Source organism: Ahaetulla prasina, chromosome 10 (assembly GCF_028640845.1).
Source record: "Ahaetulla prasina isolate Xishuangbanna chromosome 10, ASM2864084v1, whole genome shotgun sequence".
NCBI classification, from domain to species: Eukaryota; Metazoa; Chordata; class Lepidosauria; order Squamata; family Colubridae; genus Ahaetulla; species Ahaetulla prasina.
This window is the reverse complement of record NC_080548.1, coordinates 3,194,087-3,217,879: the sequence shown is the minus strand read 5'-3', so window position 1 is coordinate 3,217,879 and position 23,793 is coordinate 3,194,087. Positions and strand designations below refer to the sequence as shown.

General features: G+C 45.6%; 2 protein-coding genes and 1 non-coding gene across 6 annotated transcripts in view; all 3 read left to right on the top strand.

Annotated features, from left to right (window-relative positions):
• PABPC4 (poly(A) binding protein cytoplasmic 4) overlaps positions 1 to 11,754 on the top strand; it is a 29,856-nt gene extending 18,102 nt beyond the window's left edge. The window contains exons 5-15 of one of the 3 annotated variants that reach the window (XM_058196280.1): positions 1,509 to 1,603; positions 2,095 to 2,232; positions 3,066 to 3,161; positions 5,149 to 5,421; positions 6,658 to 6,745; positions 6,983 to 7,102; positions 7,992 to 8,119; positions 8,964 to 9,057; positions 9,394 to 9,524; positions 9,794 to 9,894; positions 11,493 to 11,754. In XM_058196280.1, coding sequence (XP_058052263.1) covers positions 1,509 to 1,603; positions 2,095 to 2,232; positions 3,066 to 3,161; positions 5,149 to 5,421; positions 6,658 to 6,745; positions 6,983 to 7,102; positions 7,992 to 8,119; positions 8,964 to 9,057; positions 9,394 to 9,524; positions 9,794 to 9,880 — 1,250 coding nt within the window. In that variant the 3' untranslated portion in view covers positions 9,881 to 9,894; positions 11,493 to 11,754. Of the gene's footprint in view, positions 1 to 1,508; positions 1,604 to 2,094; positions 2,233 to 3,065; positions 3,168 to 5,066; positions 5,422 to 6,657; positions 6,746 to 6,982; positions 7,103 to 7,991; positions 8,120 to 8,963; positions 9,058 to 9,393; positions 9,525 to 9,793; positions 9,895 to 11,492 lie in introns of those variants that run through there. The other 2 variants (XM_058196281.1, XM_058196282.1) reach the window with 2 other exon arrangements.
• On the top strand, positions 2,461 to 2,588 carry LOC131204890 (small nucleolar RNA SNORA55). Its single transcript, XR_009156661.1, has one exon. It is a non-coding gene; the product is annotated as a small nucleolar RNA SNORA55 (small nucleolar RNA).
• A 3,053-nt stretch (positions 11,755 to 14,807) lies between the features above and the next one.
• PPIE (peptidylprolyl isomerase E) lies at positions 14,808 to 22,417 on the top strand. 2 transcript variants are annotated; one of them, XM_058196287.1, is made up of 10 exons: positions 14,808 to 14,960; positions 15,046 to 15,144; positions 17,484 to 17,527; positions 18,049 to 18,075; positions 19,162 to 19,243; positions 19,393 to 19,490; positions 19,966 to 20,089; positions 21,168 to 21,353; positions 21,948 to 22,090; positions 22,164 to 22,417. In XM_058196287.1, exons 1-10 carry the CDS (start codon positions 14,828 to 14,830, stop codon positions 22,230 to 22,232), a joined length of 1,005 nt encoding a protein of 334 aa, XP_058052270.1. In that variant the 5' UTR covers positions 14,808 to 14,827; the 3' UTR covers positions 22,233 to 22,417. The 2 variants fall into 2 exon arrangements, with proteins under 2 accessions (XP_058052270.1, XP_058052271.1); XM_058196288.1 differs by lacking the exon at positions 17,484 to 17,527 and having other exon boundaries at positions 14,930 to 14,960.
• The last annotated feature ends 1,376 nt before the right edge of the window (positions 22,418 to 23,793 follow it).

The window sequence follows — 23,793 nt, the reverse complement described above, 5'->3', positions numbered from 1 at the left end:
CAGCAATTTACCACCTTGCAGCAAACAGCCTGGTCAGCTTCAGCACAGCTTAATTTAGCACAAGCAGCTGATTGGCGGTTGCTTTGGCCTCCAAGAATACTGCCCATCAGCTGTTCCAGGCAGCAGGGAATGCTGCCGCCGCCTATCCCTGCCACCTGGAACGAGCCAAAAACGGGACGCACGGAGGCTGAAAATGGGGTGCGCGGAGGTGGCAAGAGGCGGCAGCAGTGATGGGCAGCAGCAACAGGCAGTGGCGATCCCTGCAGTCTGGAACAGCTGATAGGCAGTATTCTGCGAGTCCGAGCCAACCACCAATCAGCTGCTTGTGCTAAATTAGGCTGTGCTGAAGCTAACCAGGCTGTTTGCAGGGTTGGGTGGGCGGGGCTTTGGCAACATTCGCTGTATAAAACACACAGACATTTCCACCCTCTTTTTTGGGGGGGGGGAAGTGCGTCTTTTACATCGAAAAATACGATACTTCTTTGCCATCTTCTCTCTTTAGTGGACCGACTGTTTCCTTGTTATTTATATGCTGCAAGAAACTTTTTTTTATTATCTTTTATTTTTGTTGCAATTCTTTATTCATTCTGAGCCTTTGCTTTCCTGACTTGGTTTTTGCAGATTCTGGTTATCTGCTGATATTCTGCCTTAATTATGTGTCCTTTTTTCTATTTTTTGTCTTTCAATTTGTCAGAGAGTTCTTTGTGCAGCCATACTGGTTTCTTCTTGAATTTCTTGTTTTTCTTTTTCAATGGTATTGTGCTGGACTGGGCTTTTATGATCATATTTTTCAGTTTCCCAAGCTTCTTGAGTTGTTTTCCCCTTTAGAATTTTCATCCAAGGAATCTTTCCCAAGTTTTCTCTGAGCTTGTTAAAATCAGCTCTTTTAAAATCTAGGACTCTGGTACCATTGTGTTCTATTGCTTGTGTTTGTGTTATGTTGAATTGTAGTATGACATGGTCACTCTCACCCAAGGTTCCTGTGGTTTCAATTCCCTCTATCACTTCTTCTCTGTTCGTAAGAATGAAGTCCAGTATGGCTGTGCCTCTAGTTCCCTGCTTTATCTTTTGGACAACAAAGTTGTCAGCTAGGTTGGTCAGAAACCTATTCGATTTCTCACTTGGTGCCAAATGTCTTCAAGAGAAAAAAATAAGGAAGTCTAGTTGCCTCCTGAAAAAGCACCTTTGGGAAAAGAGCAGAATAACACTACTAAAATACGAGTAACAAAATAAAATAGATTAAAGGCAAATAAAGACAAAATCATATGAAACTGTTGCTGGTAAGATTTTAATGAATTCTGCCAGCTTTTAAACAGAATTTGGCAACATTAACAAGAGTATATCCTTCTGTTCAGCTTGGAAGTAACTAAGGGAAAAAGAGTCACTGCACTGCATCTAATATTCCAGACAGCGTGTAGGTGGGCATCAGTAATAGTTTTCCTTCTGAAAAGCTCTCCTTGTAATTTTTGCTCCAGGTAACATTACTAACCCTGTTCTTCCAACAACAGGTAAGACCCTCAGTGTTAAAGTGATGACTGATCCGGCTGGGAAATCCAAAGGTTTTGGCTTCGTGAGTTTTGAAAAGCATGAAGAGGCCAACAAGGTATAAACTGTGAGGCTACTATGTACATAGTCAGTCTGGCGTCTGTTTTTGGATTGAGAAATGGAGCTCTGGTGAATGTTGCAGAAATAAAATGAAAGCAAATCAGTTAAATGCTTAAGTTAAATCAGTTAAATGAGCACTAGAGCAGGGGTCTCCAACCTTGGCAACTTTAAGCCTGGAGGACTTCAACTCCCAGAATGCCCCAGCCAGCTTTGCTGGCTGGGGCTTTCTGGGAGTTGAAGTCCACCAGGCTTAAAGTTGCCAAGGTTGGAGACCCCTGCACTAGAGGATCCTGTGATTCAGAGAAGAACTGAAAGTCCCAGATTTATCCAAGATTGTGCCAACGTTGAACTTGCTTCAGTTTTTAGCTCGTTGATTGCCGAGGTTATTAATCCCAAATTAACATTGGAAAATATAATAATAATCAGCACCACGTGTCTGAGGAAGACTCCATGTCTGCAAGGGATTTGCTGCTTTGAATTCTTTTACAGGCAGTCGAAGAAATGAATGGAAAAGACATCAATGGGAAAATTGTGTTTGTGGGTCGTGCACAGAAGAAGGTAGAACGGCAGGCAGAGCTGAAACGCAGGTTTGAGCAGCTGAAGCAAGAGAGGATCAGTCGTTACCAGGTATTTTGCCTCTGGAGGAAAGAAAGGCTAGGAAGGTCCTCCAAGTTAGGAAGGGTGTGTGCATTTGAGGGACCGTTGATGAGACAAGCTTGTTCATGAGTTTGAGCTCTGCTGAAGCTTGAAGCTGCTGGATTAGCAGCCCTGTGAATTTTGAGTTCCTTTAGGACTCCGCGAACTCCCTCAATGGGGGCAGTAGAAGCGGGACCAAGGAATGGCCTAGTGGGCGATGCACCTGAATCTTTCCTGGTCCTGACTCTGCAGTGCAGGCCTGGGGACAAATGGTGCTACAGAAATGCACAGCAAATCCAGGCAAATTCTCTTGTAAAGAAACTTGTCTCTACAGCTTTGCAACATTTAGAGTTTTTTCTGCAAAGACATGACATTCCTAACCTTTTATTACAAATGGAGGCAGATGTATCCATCCCAGGGTAATGTTGCAGGATCCAATCTGGGTGTGGATTCACATTCTGCTTGAGAAAAGTTCCCTGAGGATGAGCTCCAGCATGAGATCGAAAGCTTGGAAGACTGAACCTGTGGTCCTGGTTGGATCCTGCAATTTTTTATTTATCATGTCTAGGCCAGGGATCTGCAAACTTGGCTCTTTTAAGACTTGGGGACTTCAACTCTCTGGGAGTTGAAGTCCCCAAGTCTTAAAAGAGCCAAGTTTGCAGACCCCTGGTCTAGGCTGACCAGCTCCAAATGACTGTGTAATTAATGGCATGTGTGGAGGTGATTGTCGATAGAAAAGAAAACCCTGCTTTGCTCCTAATCAATTGAAACATCACATTTTGCGCTGTTGCTATCTCATGCTAATATCTCTGTCCTCTTTTCAGGGAGTTAATCTCTATATCAAGAACCTGGATGACACAACTGATGATGAGAAGCTGAGAAAGGAGTTCTCGCCATTCGGGTCTATCACAAGTGCTAAGGTAAAGACAGCAGGGAATTAAGCAGATTCTGAGCGAGGGTCCCACAGCTAGGACTCCCTGCAGTTGAACCAGTTCAGTTAAGAGCCTGAACTGCTCTTAAGACTTGCACAGACTTAAGACTTGTGTGGGACTCACTTTTAAGCAGTTTGCCAGAATAAGGCTTTAGAACTATCGTGACAATGAATGGAAGTGGAAAATTGGAATCCTTTGTAGAAATAAAGCACATACACAGAAATCAGATGTAAAAAAAACATATGAAGGAATTTAGTTCTGCCACTATGGTGAATAAAATAGCTGGGCCCCAGAGACAAGAAATTAAGAATTTGAACACACATGCCAGTTCAGCAAAAGGTAGGCCTCAACTTATGACTGTAATGGAGCTTGCTCAGGATGGTTGTAAGTTGCGGTGGTTCTAAAATGAGTTTGGTTGGGTCATGAGACTAACCCAACTTTATGGCCTTTTTTCAGGGGTCATTAAGCGAACCCTGATACTTAACCAGTGGTTTTGCCCATATCAGCCAAGAGTTCGCTATGTGCATGATTTTGCCAAAAATCAGAAGTATTTATTTATTTATTTATTTATTTAATCGTATTTATATACCGCCCTATCTCCCGAAGGACTCAGGGCGGTTTACAGGCACTTAAAAAACACATAAACACATAAATACAATATAAAAACAATTAAAAAACTTATTCTAAAAGCCCCAAAAATTAAAAATATAGAAATAAAACCCAATTTAAAACCCATAAATTTAAAATCTAGCTCAGTCCTGCGCAATTAAATAAGTGTGTTTTAAGCCCGTGGCGGAAGGTCCGAAGGTCCGCAAGCTGACGAAGTCCTGGGGGTAGTTTGTTCCAGAGGGTGGGAGCCCCCACAGAGAAGGCCCTTCCCCTGGGCGTCGCCAGACGACATTGCCTCGCTGACGGCACCCTGAGGAGTCCCTCTTTGTGAGAGCGCACAAGTCGGTGAGAGGTATTTGGTAGCAGTAGGCGGTCCCGTAAATAAGTAAATGCTAGTTTTCAACAAAGCTGTTGTAAAATGCAGTCATGTGGCTGCAAATGGCTGTCAGTGCAGCCCAGTTGCTGAGCATGTGGCTGGGGGAGGGCGACCATCATAACTTCCCATCATTTATTTATTTATTTATTTATAATTTAATTTCTATACCGCCCTTCTCCCGAAGGACTCAGGGCGGTTTACAGCCATATTAAAATACAAATATAAATAGCAATTTTAAAAACAGATTAAAACCAAATATTTAATGGCCAAATCAACTAAAACAGTCAAAGACCGATTTAAAACCCGTTTAAAATTACAATAAAATATTTCTTAGGCTAGTCCCGCACGATGAAATAGTAGAGTCTCATGGTCGTAAGTAGGCCTCAGGTAGGTCCATTGTAATTTCAAACTGTCACTGAGCAACTCGTCATAAAGAGAAGTCCACCTGTATCTTTAAAATAACTCTCATGTGAAATTTCTGCTTTTTAAAATTAAAAAAAAAGCTCACTGTGACCAAAATAGTGCCAATTTTTAAAAGAGAACCTGGGAAATATATTCATTTCTAATTGTTGAAAGAAACCATCTTCAATGCAAAATTTCTAAAATGTATTGAGAGGGAAGTCTTGCCAAGTAAGAATCAGTGTTGCAGGGAGCCTCCTGGGCAATGAACCAGGCACTTGGGAAAGGGGAGGCCACCCAGTCTCCCATGGCTGATCCTGCCTTCTGTGCTAAAGAGGCTGCGGCAGATCAGGGCCAATGCCGTTCTCGTGTCTGGCCAAGAAAGAGGGAGGAGCGGTGGGTCTAGGGAATGCAAAAGCTGCTTTCAGGTTGCCCAGCACTGCTGTTGGACATTGTGCAAGAAGGGCCAACTCTGGGAAGTCCATGTTGGGGTGTTTCTTTTCCTGCAGTATTTTCCCGGGTGAGGCAAGCAACATCAGCATCAAGGACTAAGAACTGCCAGCACTTTTCTCAGTCCCTGCCTTTCATTAGGTGATGCTGGAAGATGGTCGAAGCAAAGGCTTCGGCTTCGTCTGCTTCTCCTCTCCAGAAGAAGCCACCAAAGCCGTAACTGAGATGAATGGGCGCATTGTGGGATCCAAGCCACTGTATGTGGCCTTGGCCCAGAGGAAGGAGGAGCGCAAGGCCCACCTCACCAACCAGTACCTGCAGCGCATCGCTGGCATGAGAGCTCTGCCGGCGAACACCATTGTTAGTCAATTCCAGCCTGCTTCTGGAGGGTATTTCATGCCGGCTGTGCCCCAGGTGAGTGCTCCGCACAATTGTCTTCGGGGGGGAGGGTCTCAGAGGCTCCCCCACAACCCCTACCAAAGCAGGTGGTTTCTGTTTCCCACAAGGGCTAAGGTTCATGGGGCCCTTATAGTTTTTTTCCCCACAAGATAGATCTGCTGCTGGAATCCATTTGAATCCCTTTCATTGGACCAGTGAGTGGATTCTTACAATGCCAGTCGTAGACAGGTTTAAACAATATTGTTCTGTCAGGGAATGGCACAGCCGGTGTCAAAATGGAGTCAGAGACACTGACAAGAACCACCATTTTGTATAAACAAATATAGATCATCAGGTAAATCAACACAGCAGGAACACTGTCAGGTAAATCACGGAAGGCATACAAGGGCACCCAGAGGAAAAAGGCAGGAAAGAAGGCACCCCACCCTACTCTTTTACACTCACAGCAACCAACCACAGCTCAGATTCCCTCATGCAGTGGCCAGCTCTCTTTAACCAATTAGCACAGCTGGGTGTCCTTACTCATTGTTCAACCGTTCACTGCTTCAGCTTTTAAAATTGAAATATCTTAACACGTCCCCTGTCTCCCCCCACCCCAAAAAAGCATAGTGCTGGTACTTCGGGGTACTATCTTAACTTAACTTAAATTCCTTATTGGCTGTCAGAAAATCCCGAAAGAGAAAATGGTAAAACAAGAAGGCTAAAATTTAGCTTGGGGAAAATTCTGAGCCTTCAGCAACAAATGCCTTGGTGAAATACCTGGTTAATGGAAAACAAAGATTTGGTGTATTTATGAGTAGGGACGTCCTTGAAACGATATCAAGAAATATCAAGAAATTGAAACTACTGTTCTGTGCCCAAACCCACTTCCAGAATGATTTTAAAGGCCTTCTTGAAAGTCAAAATGTGCCATTTAATAACTTAATAAGCTGAATTCTCCTCCTTCAAATTGGATTCAGTTCCTGGGGCTTCACGGACTTGTGCTTTGGAAAAGAGCTTTGCCTTCTTCCACGTCTAGTGTGCAAAAGCTGAGGCTTGTTGTGAACGTATTTTTAACAATATTTGAAATAGCAGTCTTGGTGGTTCAGCAAGTTTAAAAAACTGAAGCTAGGTATGGCATCAGAGTTTGAGATGATATACAATTTAGCACTTTTCTCCTTTTTTTCCTGGGATTAAGGCCAGTAGTGTTGCAAGAGGGCAACAAAAACGTGTTGCAGGACTGATTCTGTTGCAGCCCCTTTTTCTTTCCAGGCTCAGAACAGACCCACGTACTATGCCCCTAACCAGATGACTCAGATGAGACCCAGTCCACGCTGGCAGCCAGGCGGAAGGCCTCAAGGTATGTGCGGAAGAGCAGTTTGCCCTTGGAAGCCCTGACCCCTCTCTCTCAAGACCCGTCTGGGAGTGCCATGTTATCCCAAAGGGCAGCTAGGGATGTTTTCTAGGGAGGTGGGGGTCTCACACAGGCCTGGTTCCAGGGATGACCCTCCCTCCAGTTTTAACTCTCTAATATAACTGGCCAGTAACTTGCCATTCCCTTCTCTCCTCCCACCCCATTTCTTGAAAACCAAACTAGGCTTCCAAGGTATGCCCAACAGTATGCGCCAGTCTGGGCCACGGCAAACACTACGGCATTTGGCTCCCACAAATACTGCTCAAGTATCACGTGGTTTGCCTGGTGCTCCCCAGAGGATTGGTAAGCACTTTGTCCAGAGATGTTTTGTTTTTTTTGTTTACATTTATACCCCGCCCTTCTCCGAAGACTCAGGGCGGCTTACAGTGTATAAGGCAATAGTCTCATTCTATTTGTATATTTTTACAAAGTCAACTTATTGCCCCCCCAACAATCTGGGTCCTCATTTTACCTACCTTATAAAGGATGGAAGGCTGAGTCAACCTTGGGCCGGGCTCGAACCTGCAGTAATTGCAGGCTTTGTGTTCTTAATAACAGGCTGTTCTTAATAACAGGCCTTACCAGCCTGCGCCATTCACCGGCCCTATGGGGTCTTTTCAATTATTTATTAAACAAATCTAAATTTATAATTTGTTAGGTTTAGGCAGGCTTGCAGTCCCTCCTGGTCAGTCGGTCTGATATAGTAACCCAGTTGCTGTTGGACAGATCCTTCTGGTAGTAAATGTAGCAGTTGCTACAAATCTTTTAAATGAATGAATGAATGAAAAATACAGTTGACTAAGCCAGAATCTCTGGAGGTGCTGGAATTGCAACTCCAGAGTTTCCAGTCAACTCGGCTAATATGGTGGTTGGGAACTCGAGCTGTGTGTTTAGGAGGGGATATTTAGTGAAATATTTAGGGATATTTTCCCAAAATATTTAGGGAAGGTATTAAATTGTTGGAGAAGGTTGCCATATTGCAGCAGAAGCTTTTTGATTCAACCAATGTATCAGAAAAGGAAATAATAGATTGGAATTCAAATAAACTGCCTAGACTGTTGCTAGCATTGCTTACATGCTTACATGAAATAAAACATTTGCCTGTGGTTCCTGAAACAAGATTAATGCATGTTAATGAAGTTAAACCTCTCTGATAAACTTCTGATCCTCCACCATTTCTCTGCATAAACAGGGGTTGCTGCCACAGCCCCAAATCTGGCTCCTCGGCCACCTGTAGCCACCCAAGCTCCCAGGGCTGTTCCACCATACAAATATGCTGCAGGCATCCACAGCCCCCACCTGGCAGTCCAGCCTTTACAGGTAATGCAAAGCCTTGGAGGAACCCTGGCAGGTCTGGTGACTGATTTCAACTCACAGCAGCCCCGGCCAAGTCTTTGGGTTTTAGACAGAAACAGGAATGACATTTCTTTCTTCCTAGTTGAGACGTTCCACATTAGTACCAAAAAAAAAAAAGCAGTTTTTTTCCTCTGCTGTGAAAATACAGTGGTTTTCTGAGCTGTAACTAAGTACGCTTTCTACATTTGAGTAGCAAATTACTTTCTAACCTACAAAGCCATAGTTCTGTTTCTTGGGAAGAATGGTGACTCTTGTGCTGCTGTGCACCTAGGCATGTCCTGACAGATGTAAACCACTCAGTTTTGTACCTAGTAATCCAAAGAATTATTTCATCCTTCTTGGTGTACTATCTCTGGCATAAGATGCCCAGGAGAGCAGCAGTTTTGGCTCTAAGTCAGGGTTTCTCAACGCCTTTAAGACAGGTGGACTTCAACTGGCTGGCATTGCTGGCTGGGGAATCCTGGGAGTTGAAGTCCACCCGTCTTGAAGGCGCTGAAGTTGAGAAACACTGCTGTAAGTCATTCCTGGGGGTTTTCAGATAAACTGATTGGTAGGAGATGTTGTCCTTTCAGATAAAATATCAGGGAACCATCTCAAATCATTAAGTATGTTTTAATCCTTGAAGTTGCTCTTTCACTTTAATGAGCTATTTCCTCAGCTAAAGGAGAAGGCTTTTTTTTACTTTGGTGAGGAAATAATGTCCTCCTCTTGAGCATTTTATTTTTCGTGTGCCTTCTAAATTTGCTAGAATTGCTTCCATGACCTCTTTGAGGCTGTGCTAATGGCAAACCCCCTGGTTTCCTCGCAGGCCCCGCAACCTGCTGTTCACGTGCAGGGACAAGAGCCTTTGATGGCATCCATGCTGGCTGCTGCACCTCCCCAGGAGCAAAAGCAAATGCTGGGTGAGCGAGTCCCCCTCTCATCTTTCCCTTGGGGATTTTAAATAGCTTGTGCCGTGCATCTAGGGGGGGTTTCAGCATCTGCATGGCTCTTCTGTCCTAGCCATATGTGCAAAATGGTTATGGATGGGTGGACAAGGGAGACGTCTCTCTGAAAAGTGTAGGAATCCTAACCTCAGGCATCACCTGGGCAACAACACAGAGTCTGCTAATTCTTCCACACTGGAAGCAGACAATTCTTGGGATCTCCTGGCTTAAAACACATCACTATGAGAAGACCTCAGGATGCCATATGCTAAATAAGATAGTCATCAACTTTTTGGATTTTTGCTTCTTCAGGCGAACGTCTCTTTCCATTGATCCAGGCAATGCATCTCAGCCTGGCAGGGAAGATCACTGGGATGCTGCTGGAGATCGATAACTCGGAGCTGCTACACATGCTGGAGTCTCCAGAATCCCTCCGTTCTAAGGTGAGCACTGGTGGTCACCAATCCTGGGTCAGGAACATTGGCTGCTTTCTATTTCTGCTGGCTTGTTGGAGGGAGGGCCACAGAGCCCTTCAGATCTCACGTGCAGCTTCTTCAGGGAGCCACTGACAGGAACAGTAGCATACCCATACCAGATCTAAAGCACTCTTCCTACTTTATCGAATTATTCAGCCACATTTGCACAGTGAGTACCAATACAAGGGGTAAGGTAGCTGGATTTCCCTCCCATAAATGCAATTTCTCCGTCCCAGGTGGAGGAGGCTGTGGCGGTGCTACAGGCTCACCAGGCGAAGAAGGAAGCTGCCCAAAAGGTGGGCATCGTTACTGCTACCTCGTAAACCAAGGATTGCTGGTAAGACCCCGAGTCCTAGTCCATGACTTGGTTGAGCAGCCGTATTTCTTGACTGGTCAGTGGTCTCTTTTGTGTGGAAAAACAGCATCAAGATAGCAAAATGGTTTGATTTCTGAATACTTTCCTACACTTTCTGCTCATGAAAATGAGTAGAAGTTGTTCCTCCAAATACATTATTCATCGGCCAGACTTCTGCCATTTAAGAGAACGTCATAATGGATCTCCAATGATTTAAATTATCATTCAAAATCTAGAATTTTCCTCTATTCAAATTCATTACCCAGGATAGATCCATAGAATTGAATAGAATTGAATCCATAGACTTGAATAGAACTGAATCCATAGAATTGAATAGAATTGAAAACTCGCTGATTCTCCCTAGAACTCTAGAAGGTGGGATGCTGCTGCCTCCCTCTGTCTCCAGCAAGCAACTGGGGAGCAGCCAAGTAGTTGTTCCAGCATTTAAAGCAGAGTTCACCAACCGGTGGTCTGCGAGAAAATTTTGGTGGTCTGCAGCGCACCTGGGTGGAGGAGCTGCTCCGGGATGAGCAATGGCCAGTCCTGTGACTAGAGCTCTGGAATATGGGACAGGCCAGGCAGCTCGTGGTGGGGCTGGAAATCTCAGCCATAGAGTGAGGTGCATGCAACTTGCAACTTTGCAGGTAGTGCAACCTGCAAGGAGTAGCGCAGCCCTCGCTGTCCAGAATGAGTTAATGGTGCAAGGGGTGGGGCAGGGTGGCAGTGCAGGCGGGCTGAAGCAATGGTGTCGGCAACCCACGGCTCTTTCGTCCCCCTGCTGTGGCGGGGATGGAGATTTGCTCCATATTCCATACTGGGAGCGAAGCTTCATCTATTGCTGGGTCTTGCAGGCATTTCTTCCAGCCCTTGTTGGTGAACCTCAGTCTCTCGGGCAGACGCTCCGGCCCGGCCGTTTCTCTCCACCACTGCTGTTGGCATCCCCATGGCCTGCCCGCTGCTCTTGAAGTGCAGTTAAGCATCAGCTGCAGCCAGGGTGGGTGAGTGTCTTGGAGTGGAGAGCAGGTCGTGCATCTCCCCGAGCGACCGACGTGCGTCCAGCACCAACAAAGGCCAAGGAAGCACCCGCGAGACCCAGAGAGCGTCGGAGAATCAGAATGAGAGAGAGAGAGAAAAAGATGAGACAGACAAAGAGATGGGGGGGAGAGAGAGATGAGAGAGAGAGAAAGGGGAGAAAGAGGGGAGAGAGAGATGAGAGAGGGAGAGAGATTAGAGAGAGAAAGGGAGAGAGGGGAGAGAGAGGGGGAAGAGAGATGAGAGAGAGAAGGAGAGGGAGAAAGGTAGGGGAGAGAGAGAGATTACAGTGGGGGAGAGAGATGAGAGATCCTGGTGTTTTGTTTTCTGTGGGAAAAAGGTCCAAATGGCTTGTTGAGTGTTTAAGTTTGCAGAAACAGGCGGCCAAACTAAGTGCCTGAAGATCCCATCCCATCACTGGGAGTCCAGGCGCTTCAGCGAGCGGCGCACTGCATTTAAATCCACGGGATTTAAAATTATGAATGTAGTAGTCCCTGAGGTCCGAAAGGTTGGTGATCCCTGATCTAAAGTGTTCTTTCTCTTCCTAGGTCTTGTAAGGTCTCTGAAGAAATCATTTCGTTCTGCATATTTCAACATGATGCAACATATCTCAACCATTTTCAGTGTGTAAAGCTCTTAATATGCCTTATTTAAAAATACTAAAAAAAATCCATTTCATATGCAATGATTCATTCTCCTGGCCAAGAGGTGGACATCTTGTCTTTCCATGTGGGATAATGACATTTTTGGACTTGGTTTTAATCAGACAATCTCATTTGAAAAGTCAATAAATAGAAGTATTTTATGAAATTGTTGCCTGTTTCTGTGCAGTCCTTAAGGGATTCTGATGCAGCCCTATTGAACTGAATTGAAACTTTTCAAGAGCCCTTCTTGTTGGGACACTAGCAACTGGACTAAGAGGTCAATAATTCAGGTATCTTTATATGGGAGTTGTAATCTGTGAGTAACGCAACTCTCTTGAGAATCAACTAGTTATAGATTTTTCTAGCAAGTGCTTCCTGATCACCTCAAGCCACCTTAACAAAGCTGTGTGAGGAAAGTGTAAAAATACTCCAGTGTTATTTGCCCTACACTTCAGGAAAATACTAATTGGCATACAAATCCTTTGAGTATATCCAAGATCTTGGGTGCAAACATAATGTGAAGAGAAAAAAACTGAGTGACAAATATATACAATAATGTTGTTCTGATTTAGTAATTTCTCAACTTTTTTTTTATTGTTATGCAGTCGTCTGATAAAAAAGCTTTGTAAATCTCTTGACTGAAGATTTTAATTAAGTAAAGAAAAAAAGTATGTTAGGTCAGATGAAAGGCCTAAGGGTCCTAGAGTGGCTCAGACTGCTAATGCAGTCTGTTATTAACAGCAGCTGCCTGCAATTACTGCAGGTTCTAGTCCCACCAGGCCCAAAGTTGACTCAGCCTTCCATCCTTTATAAGGTAGGTAAAATGAGGACCCAGATTGTTGGGGGCAATAAAGTTGACTTTGTATATAAATATACAAATAGGATGAAGACTATTGCTAACATAGTGTAAGCCGCCCTGAGTCTTCGGAGAAGGGCGGGATATAAATGCAAATAAAAAAAATAAAGTACTCTTGCATCTTTTTTTTTTTTTTAATTCAAAAAGTTTTACAAAATTTTTTCCCCCTTTCCCCCCCTCCTCTCCCCTCCCTTCACAACCTCCCTCCCCCCCCCCCGACTTCCCGGAACGAGCACAAGATATAGTTAAAAATAAAACAAACATATGCTAAAAAATTTTCATCCCAACTTAATTATACCCCTACAATCATCAATTCCTAACTTCCCCAAAAGCAATCAAAATAATACATCATAATCATTCAAAACAGTCTGATAACTCTTAGTCTGATATCTACGTTGAATATAGTCAATCCATTTTTCCATTCCTTTAAGTATCTTTCTTGTATTGTCTTTCAAAAAGGCTGATATCTTCGCCATCTCAGCCAAATTGGCAACTTTCAATATCCATTCTTCTATTGTTGGTACTTCTTTTTTCTTCCAATATTGTCCTATTAGTAATCTTGCTGCAGTTATTAGATTTAAAATCAATTTAGTCTCAATTACTGTACAATCCGTAATAATTCCCAACAAGAAAAATTGCAGGAACTTTATCTTCTTTTTCAAAACATTTTGTAAAATCCACCAAATTTTTATCCAAAAGGCCTTTATGTCCTTACAAGTCCACCAAATGTGAAAATATGTAGCGTCATCACAATTACATCTCCAACATTTTGCTTGCATTTCTGGATACATACACGATAATTTTTAGGATCTAGATGCCATCTATAAAACATTTTATAAAAATTTTCCTCAGATTCTGTGCTCATGAATTTAACATTTCTAACCCAAATTTTTCCCAAGTTTCCAATAATATTGGCTCCTGAAAATTTTGTGCCCACTTTATCATACAGTCCTTTACCAAGTCCCTTTCAGAATCTATTTCAAGTAACACATTATACAATCTCTTTATATGCTCCTGAGACTGATTTCTAATTTGCTTTACCAAATTTCCCTCGTTCTGCTCTATACCAATTTTCTGATCTCCCTTCCATCTAGCACGTAGTTGCTCATATTGAAACCAAGTATAATTTTTCCCTTCCTCTCTTAATACTTGCAGAGATTTTAACTGCAAATTACCTCTTTCAGTATACAAAAGATCTTTATATGTAATCATTTCCTGATTCTGTTCTATGTTTATATTTTCTACTGTATGTCTAGGACTTGCCCATATAGGAACCTTATAATTTAGTTTATAAGAGTATTTTTCCAAACACATGAAGGGCATTTCTTAGCACATGATTTTTAAAGGCCTTATCCACTTTTTTGTCATAAATTAAATATGCATGCCATCCATATAGCAAATCATAACCTTCTATATTCAAAATTCTGTCCTCTGTTAAGTTAAACCAATCACTTATTGCAGAGAGAGCAGCTGCTTCATAATATAATTTAAAATTAGGCATTTTTAAACCTCCCCTTTCCCGAGAATCTTGAATTATTTTCATTGTAACTCTAGCTTTTTTACCTTCCCATATGAATTTGTTAATTCCCTTCTGCCATTCCTCAAGATTCTTATCTTTCTTAATTATTGGTATCATCTGAGAGAGGAATAAAAATCTAGGTAGTACTCTTGCATCTTATTTGCTGTTGGGGTTTGAGCTGTTGCTTGCTGGAAAGTGTAGTTCTTTCCTGCCGTGGCTGACTAGCAGCGACAAAGGCTGAGAGGCTTCTCCCTCCCTCTCTCTGAGAGCACCTACTCCTCTCCAGCTACTTTGACAGGTGTCACATCCTGTGGCAGCAAATGCCAATTAAAATTTGAAATGTATGGGAACTTTCTCATAAAAGAGACCGCTGTTCCAACTGATCCCGGCGTCAGAGTTGGGGACTGGTGCCTGAAGTGGCCGGGCAGAGCCCAGAGCACCCCTGCCCTGCAGTGCGTGGTGAGGAGCTGCCAGCGGTGCCTCAAGGAGCCTTGGGGTCAGGCAGAGGCGGCCTGAGGGGGCCCCGCAGGGGCGGCGCTTGCGGCAGCTTTTCTGTCCGCCAGCAGGAAGGAAGGGAGGGAGGGAGGGAGGGAAAACTTGGCAACTTTAAGACTTCATGGACTTCAACTCCCAGAGTTCCTCAGCCAGCTTTGCTCTATTATTTGCCAGCTTTGCTGGCTGAGGGACTCTGGGAGTTGAAGTCCAGGAGTCTTAAAGGGACCGAGGTTGAGGAATCCACGGGCGGCGATCCTGCGATCTGGAGCCCTCGCAAAAGAAGCCAGGAGACCGAAGGGCGCAAAAGTTCCGCGCAGGCGCGGCCGGGGGGAGGGCCGTTTCAGCTGGCTCGGCGGAGCTCAGGGGGGGATGCGTGGGCCGCTGCTCCGGCGCCGGTTCCTCCCGCCTCTGGAAGCGCTGTTGCGGCCCGGCCGGCCGGAAGTGACGCCTGCGGAGTCGTGCGCGGCGGCGATGGCCTCCAGCAAGCGGGTCCTCTACGTGGGTGAGCGGCGGCGGCGTGTGGGGGGGGGGGGCTGTCGGGGGGGGGGCGGCGCGCGGCCTAACCAGCCTGGCCGGCCTTGTTGCAGGTGGGCTTGCCGAGGAGGTGGACGAGCGGGTGCTGCACGCGGCCTTCATCCCCTTCGGAGACCTGACGGACATCCAAATCCCGCTGGACTACGAGACCGGTGAGGGCGGGACGGGGGAGGTGTGGGGGGTGGAGGCTCTCGGTCGCTGACACCCCCCAAGCCCCACCCTGCGGGAGAAGGAAGAAAGGGCTCGGCCCGGTGGGAAGAATACAGAACAAGAAGTTTGGAAGGGACCTTGGAGGTCTTCTAGTCCAGGGGTCTCCAACCTCGGTCCCTTTAAGACTCGTGGACTTCAACTCCCAGGGTCCCTCAGCCAGCCAAGCTGGCAAATAATAGAGCAAAGCTGGCTGAGGGATTCTGGGAGTTGAAGTCCACAAGTCTTAAAGGGACCGAGGTTGGAGACTCCTGGACTAGAGCCCTGCTTCAAGAAGTGCACTTCTTCTTAAAAGCCTCCAGTGATGGAGCACCCACAACTTCTAGTGGCAAGCCACTCCACTGGTTAATTGTCCTCACTGTCAAGAAACTTCCCCTTAATTCTTCTCTCCTTGATCAGTTTCCATCCATTGCTTCTTGTCCTGCCCTCAGGTGCTTTGGAGCAGGGGTCTCCAACCTTGGTCCCTTTAAGACTTTTGGACTTCAACTCCCAGAGTTCCCTCAGCCAGCTTTCCTCTATTAATTTGCCAGCTTTGCTGGCTGAGGGACTCTGGGAGTTGAAGTCCACAAGCCTTAAAGGGACCGAGGTTGGAGACCCCTGGTCCAAGTTGGGCTTCTGGTCATTGCCTGTCCTTCAGGAGGTCTGGAGCAGGGATCTCCAACCTTGGTCCCTTTAAGGCTTGTGGACTTCAACTCCCAGAGTTCCCTCAGCCAGCTTTGCTCTATTATTTGCCAGCTTTGCTGGCTGAGGCATTCTGGGAGTTGAAGTCCACAAGTTTTAAAGGGACCAAGGTTGGAGACCCCTGCGCTGGAGAATAGACTGACCCCCCGCCCCTCTTCTTTGTGGCAGCCCCTGAGATATTGGGCCACTGCTATCGTGTCACCCCTAGTCCTCCTTTTTTTTTCTTTTTAAGCTGATAATCTTTTTCTCTAACTTTCTCTTAAAGTGGATATGTTAAAATACACTTTCAATAATATTTTAAAAACTTTAGGCATTACTTAAGCCTTATATATAAAGGAAGAAATACATAATTGAAAATATACTTTCAAACTTTAGATTGAACCTTTCAATTACAAATATCAAACCGATGAAAAGCCATCTTAATTTTAATTGACTCAAGGTTATGTCACTCCTTCCAGCTTGTCTTCACGGAATGAAATCTTTTTCTTCTCTTGTCAAGTAAATTATAAGCTTCTCTTTTTCTCAAACATGTCTCAACCTTTTTAATATCCATGAGGAAGAAGTCCCAAACTTGTCCTTTAAAAAGTTGCAAATTTTCTTGGAGCTGCTCTTTCAATTGTGTTGGGAGGCTTCTATTTAAACCACCCTAATAAAAATTGGTTTAGGCCCAGTACTCTGCAGATTTTATACAGGCAGGAAAAACCAAAGGTACAAGTACAGATTAGGCTAAATCTGACTCAAAAACTAACTGTGAGGGGGACCTTGGAGTCTTAGTGGACGATCGGCTGAAACATGAGTTAGCAGTCTGCAGCAGCAGCCAGAAAACAGAGGCATAGAATCAAAATCACATGAAGTATTAGTACCGCTTTGTAAAACCTTAGTAAGGCCACACCTGGAATAGTGCATCCAGTTTTGGTCACCACATTACACAAAAAAAATGTTAAGACTTTTGGAAAAAGTGCAAAGAAGAGCAACTAAGATGATTATAGGTCTGGTGACAGAAACATGAAGCACAACAGTTGCAGGATTTGGGTTTGGCTGGTCTAGAGAAAAGAAGGACTGGGGGGACATGATATCAGTATGCCAGAGAAGCAACCTGGAATTAAGGAGAAACTTCCTAGTAGTGAGGACAATTAACCAGAGGAACAGCTTGCCACCAGAAATTGTGGGTGGTTCATCACTGGAGGTTTTTAAGAAGAGACTGGATAGTCACTTGGTATGGAGTCTCCTGCTTGAGCAGGAGGTTGGACTAGAAGACCTCAAAGGTCCCATCCAGCTCTATTCTGATTGAGGTTGGAAAAGAGATTGTAGAAACTTGGATTGGGCTGAGTAAAAGTCAGGTTGGGCTCTGTGTTCGCTCCAGGCTAGAAACTGATTGGAGCACAGCACTGCTCTTGTGCCCTTGTAACAGGGGCACAAGGAGATGGGGACACCTGGGTGGGAGTGTCAAAATGCTGCAGCTGCTGTCTCGACTCTTCCCACTCTGGACACCCATCTTTCTTTGTGAAAAGTCCAAAAAGTTTCAGTTGATCTCCATATCGAGATGAATATTGAGAGCTGTTTCCTCAAGTGCTGACGTTTGATGTTTCTCTTGTGTCTGCAGAAAAACATCGAGGCTTCGCTTTCATTGAATTTGAGCTGGCTGAGGTGAGCCAGGAAGGGCATTTTCAAAGTTTCTCCATCCTTTCTCCCCCTGTTTGGGGTCAGGTGGGGAGGGTGAATCCCTGAGCTCTTGGAGGGGTTGCACAAAATCTATTTGGGCAGGTGACATCTCTGGAAATGGCATTGATCAATTATCAGAGCATGGATATGTCTGAAGGCCAATTTTGCCCAGTCACATCCCAATAGGGTTGTGTTTGAGAAGGTGCTTCTGAGCTGGCAAATGATGTTTCCAACCACTTCCACCTTTGGCATTCTTCAGTCTTTAGCGTCTTTCTTTGCTACCAAAATTTCAAGCAGTGCACCAGTGAGGATTGAAAGCTTGCTTACTAAAAGATTTCCGTAGACCTAGCAAGTTTTCTAGGACTGTTTGCATACTTCATCCAGCTTGCCCACCTCGTGGCCAGATTATTTCCCTCAGTGCACTATTTGTTGTCATGACCACACCAAGGAGGAAGAGTGAAGTAAGGGGACATTCTGCCTTAAATGATTTCTCTTCTTTCTTGTAGGATGCTGCAGCTGCTATTGACAACATGGTAGGTTTATCTTTAAATCTTTATTTCATTTTTCAGCAGTTTCAAAGATTTTCTTTCTTTCTTCCCAAATGGTTTACGATCATTAGGGGAAACTGAGCCTTTCTCGGTTTGTTTTTTTTGTGAGAAACAGCATGTCTCTCCTTGGCTTCCAAAGGTGAGCAATTCCTTTCAGGAAGCCATGGAAGACAAAAGGCCTGCTACCTTCTTGCTTTCTGCTTCTGGAGGACCGAACGCTTCCACTTTTTGGGTAGAAGCTCTTTGCCCCCATAAGAGTGAAGAGGGAAGTTGAAGGGGTGGCGGCAGATGATATGAATCTGGGTGCTAATGCACTGGAGCAAGATTCAAGATGATTGTCGCAGGACACAGAAACATGGCATTGATACCGAGCTGAATTCCTTGGCAAGAGGAATAGAACAGAACAAAGAGACAGAGTTGGAAGGGACCCTGGAGGTCTTCTAGTCCGATCCCCTGCTGAAGCAGGAGACCCTATACCCATGATGGTGAACCCATGATGGCATGCGTGCTACAGGTGGCACAGGGAGCCGTTGCCCTAGCATGCACGCGCTGGCCCCGCCCACACCACCCCTCCCCTCCCAGGAGTCTCCATGCAGCCCGTTTTGGATGCCAGGTAAATACAGGGCTTGCACGGAGGCTCTGGGGGGCGTTTTCGGCCTCCGGGGGGCATTGGGGGAGGCCGTTTTTGCCCTTCCCAGGCTCCAAAAAAGCCAATGGAGCCTGGAGAAGGCAAAAAACGGGCCTACCAGCCCACCGGAAGTCGGGAAATGGGCTGTTTCCAGCCTCCGGGGGAAGGCAGGGGAGGGCAAAGCGTACCAGAAGTCTGGAAACAGGCCCAAAATGGGGCAGGGGTGTGTGTCATGTGCGCATGCGTGGGGGGCGGGGGGGGGACGGGGGGTATTGAATTATGAGTGTGCGCATGCGCAACCCACTTCCCTCGCTTTTGGCACACAATGGCAAAAAGGTTAGCCGTCACTTCCCTATACCGTTCTGGATAAGGGCTCCATTCTGGGGCTGAAAAACCCCTGGTAGAAAGTAATGACATCCCTCCTCCTTCCCTTCTCCATTTAGAACGAATCTGAGCTCTTTGGGAGGACTATCCGTGTCAACCTGGCCAAGCCAATGAGGATCAAAGAAGGCTCCTCCCGTCCAGGTGAGCCGCAGAATTCAAGGTCACAAGGAATCTCCAGACCTTGTACTTGGGCTTGTTCTGAGGGAACTCCTTCAGCTCTTCTTGTTTTAGAAGTTGATTTGGTGCCCAGATCACAAGCTCCCTGAACTTTTTCTGTTTTTCCATGACAGTCTGGTCAGATGATGATTGGCTGAAGAAATTTTCGGGAAAGACACTTGAGGAGAATTTGGAAGAGGGAGTGGTGGCAGCCCGGTCAGAGGTTCAAGAGGTACAGAGGCCTTCCTTGGCAAGAGGCCATGTGGCTTCTGTCTCCCAAGATGCTCATCTCCTCCTAAGACCTTTTTTGAGAGTTTGATAAGTTTGCGTAAATGTGGGCTTCTGTGGGCTGGGCACAAATTTAGTCTGTGAAACCTCCATGGTTGTACATGAGCACGTGGTTGCAATATTTATTGTTACCCTGCATTTTCTCCAGATGCTAAGATGGCATATATTTTCCAGCCGGTGACTCTGGAGCGAGGGGGGAGCCAAGGGCAGTGACCTCTCCAGAGTCACCCATTGTGATTTAACACCTGGATTTGAATCTGGATCTTTCCAATCCTTATTTAGCTGTGTAGCCACTGCATCACTGGTTCTCATCTCATCCCCTTCTCAGATGCCTTTTTTCAAGCAGATGAAGGAGGAGGACGTTTCATAGAGAGCCATCTTCTGGATTCATGGAAGAATCTCTGTTTCTCTTCTTTTAGGGAGAACCACCAGTGAAGAAATCCAGGACCAACCCCCAGGTTTACATGGATATCAAGATTGGAAATAAACCTGCCGGTCGATTGCATATTCTCTTGCGGTCAGATATTGTCCCGATGACCACTGGTAAGCAGCCAAGGAATCCATTTTGCTTGGTGGGAACCTTTTTCAAGTTGCTCTTGTGATATTGTAACTTGCAGTGCTAAGTCACTGTCCAGAATTTGGAGGACTGTCCTGTTGTTTAGAGACAGAAAGAAATCGGTGACTAATCTCCAGTGACAGCTTTCCTCAGCCTGGACCTCTCCAGGGCTGCAGCTTTGGGGCGACCAACGTGCCTGGAGGTTCTCTTGGCTCGAGAGTTGTAGTCTGGAGGATGCCAGGGGAATATTGTTGCTTGTGCTGGGCAGATGGTGTAATGGAAGCCACATTCTCAACATTCTCAAGAAAAAGGGTTGAATCATCAAATGCATGACAGTTCCTCTGTTTCTGTGCCACAAGTGAGCCCACTTAGAAACCAGAAGCACAGGTTTTCACTTTAAAGGTTTTGTTTTTCATCACAAAATTTCCTAAGCCTCGTTTTGTGGTGAAAACCTCAGAATTGTTTCTATTTTAAGAGTTCTGGCCTGTCCCAGACTTGTAGCAATATTTTTTGCACCTTGGTAAAGACCAAAGGATGTGGCTTTCCTTCTTTTCTAAATTTATAGGATTTGTGTTGAAGTGATTGTTCAGCACATTTCTCTCTATTTCTGTGCATGTTGGATGCTTGAAGGTTTTTAAAATACTTATGAGTGCAGTAGCATAGTAATTTTGAAGAATTACCTTGAAAAACGTATGCTTTTCAATTAGAATAATTTCATTAAATGCCACAAATTGTAATTTATCATCCGTATGTTCAAAGCTCTTTCATTGGGCCAAGTCCATGGAAGACAGAGCTGAAGATCGAGGCAGAAAGATCAAACCTGAAACAAAGAGATCATTCATTTAAGCAGGTGAAGGTGCTCCACTCTGGATCCCACGGCAGCAGTTAAAACAAGAGAGCAAAAGTAATAACGGAGAGTGAAACCAGTTGTGACTGGTTTTTAACTGTTGCCCTGACCCCATTTTTAAATGGGATGATATTCTAACAAGCACCACCTGTTTCCGCTCTTCTCCTTTGCCATTTCTGTTGCTTCATTGCCCAACTTGCATTGCCTCTGACTTGCAGAGAACTTCCGTTGTCTTTGCACGCACGAGAAAGGCTTCGGCTTCAAGGGAAGCAGCTTTCACCGAATTATCCCCCAGTTCATGTGCCAGGCTGGAGATTTCACCAACCACAACGGTACCGGTGGGAAGTCAATCTACGGGAAGAAGTTTGATGATGAAAACTTTATCCTGAAGCACACGGCACCAGGTAGGCTGTGGCAGGGCTGCTGAAAAGGTGGGGCATCTAGGCGCTTGGCCCCCTCAGTCCAAGAGGTGGTGCCAATGCGCCTGTTACGCCAGTGTGCAAAGGATACCAAGTCCTTTTGCCCCGATGGGCAGCTCTCTTCCCTTCATCTTTCACTTCTGCATGGCTCAGGTACCCAGCAGCCCTGCCTCTGGGAAGAGTCGGTTCTACAAAAGCCAAATTCCTCCACAAGATTTCCACACAACTGAACAACTTGTTTGTGCCTATATTTTTCCCCCAGCATTTGAACCATTCCATTCCATTCCTCCAATCCCACTGAATAGAAGGGAATGGTTGACTATACAGGCACTGCTGTGGCAAGAATGACAATGCTGGGGGCTTCACTTCCCTCTCCTCCCAGTCTTTTATTAGGGCACCAAACAGGTTCTTTTGTGTAGTTAATATCCTTTTTCAGCTTTTGCCCTTGCAGCAACAACTATTGGTTCCAACAGCAATAGGAACCAGTAGAACCCCAAATTGATAAATTTCATTCCAAATGCTGATTGTCCCCAAAAGTTGCAAAGTAGTCGGGAACCTAGTGTCCATGTGTCTCTCCAGGTTTGCTGTCCATGGCCAATTCTGGTGCCAACACCAATGGCTCCCAGTTTTTTATCACTTGCGACAAGACCGACTGGCTGGATGGGAAACATGTGGTCTTTGGAGAGATCACCGAAGGAATGGACGTGATGCGGCAGATTGAGGTGAGGGTGAGCCTTTGTGGGCTCTGGCTTTGCCTCTCTCCCTTCCACATCTCATTTCTCTCTTCCTCCGAAGGCTCAAGGCAGCAAAGACGGGAAACCAAAGCAAAAAGTCATCATCTCTGATTGTGGTGAATTCATCTGAATGTGGCCGCAAGGTGGGAATAGCGGATAACAGGAGGAGAAGACCAAGCGTAGCATCGCTTTGCTCTGGATGAAAACTGGGATACTTTCCTAAACATTCAGTCCGAGTCAGAACTGTAAAACTCTTGAGATATTTCCTTTGTACAGAATTTTTCTTTCTATAAAATTCATGTATTTTTTACAACAGATCCATCTTTTAATTTCCCATAATTACCTGTTAAAGGTTTACTTTGAATTGCTTACTCATTTAGCAGCGGTGCAACCTTTCTCAGTCCGAGTTTTCCATGCTGGAAATTATAGAAGCCGAAGTTCAACACTTGTTTCACAGGTGAGATGGATGTGTTTGCGCAGGGCAAGAAGCCCTGTGCTGCGCTTTCTATTTCAGGAAAGACCAGCTTTCACTTTTCCCTTTCATCATGAAAGGTGCAAACTGCGGCTGAGGCTAATGGTGCCGTTTGTCTTTCTGCATCAGCTGGAACCACAGCAGCTGGTTGGCACAACAAGAGAATGACAAAAAGTGCCCAATTCCTGGTAGCTGCTCTTGAGGGGAGGAGGAAAGTCCTCGCTCTGAAGCTTCTTCTTCATGTATGCTGCTCAATTTGCCAGGGAGACACTCCAGAATAAATTAAATCATATCCATGGCAGGAAGATTCCAATAAAGTCTTGTACTGAAATGGTACAATTGACAATTGTCACGTTACAATATAATGAACAGTAATTTCATCAGTAGAGAAGAAAACCCAGCCCTTTTGCGAGGACCTCAGCTTCTTTGGCTGCCTCTCCAACCCGCCCCTCCCCCCAGACCCAATAAACCAGGTGGCTGCAGGCAGCAGAAGGTACCCCACCCCACCCCAGTTGGGCCACATTTTCTAGTGGGGAAAAAAGCTCATTCCATGGTGGAAGGGAAGAGGCCAGGTACTTGAAGCGCCCCAGCAGCTGTGGCCTACAGCTGGGCTCAAGGTGGAGCAGGCAGCTGCCCTCCCCTGGATATCCAAAGCCAGGCATAGAAGCAGGCCCCCCCCCCACACCAGAAGAGCAGCCTTTGGGAGTGTTTTTTGGGATGGATGGATGGATGGAGAGAGATGCTTGGTGTTGGGCTCCCTGCTCTTCCCTCCCTTTGGAGCTGCTGCTGGCTGCAGGGGCTGGCAAGAGAGGCAATAGGGGCTTGATTAGCTCCTGCGGCTAGTCAGTTTGGGGGAGCCGGTCACCACTGGGGTGTTTCTGCCCAGATTTGTTTGTGGGAGGACTAGGCAGACAGCCAGGGACCACTGATGAGTTGTGGGAGTTCCAAGGATAGGAAGCTGGATGGAGGCAGAACTGAGTCACAGTGATGAGAGCCATCTTGAGTCGTTTGACAGACAGGTTTGCTGGGTGGAAATGGTTCAACTTCGTCCAAGGCTGGGCCTCTTGCAGTAAATACTGGACAGTTGCGGGATGGCAGCCACTGAAACGCCTCTGCTGCCATCTGCTCATCCAGGTTTCTGCAGCCCTAGTTTGGGCTTAAATATCTCCCCCTTGAAATGCTTCAACTTCCTCTTAGGGTTCCTCTAACAGGGGTGTCA

Bases quoted from the DNA above. Each gene is read 5' to 3' on its own strand.
- PPIE (XM_058196287.1), top strand. From the start codon at position 14,828: ATGCGTGGGCCGCTGCTCCGGCGCCGGTTCCTCCCGCCTCTGGAAGCG. The intron at 15,145-17,483 runs GTGAGGGCGGGA...TTGTGTCTGCAG, and splicing joins CCCGCTGGACTACGAGACCG to AAAAACATCGAGGCTTCGCT. The intron at 19,244-19,392 runs GTGAGCCGCAGA...TTTCCATGACAG, and splicing joins AGAAGGCTCCTCCCGTCCAG to TCTGGTCAGATGATGATTGG.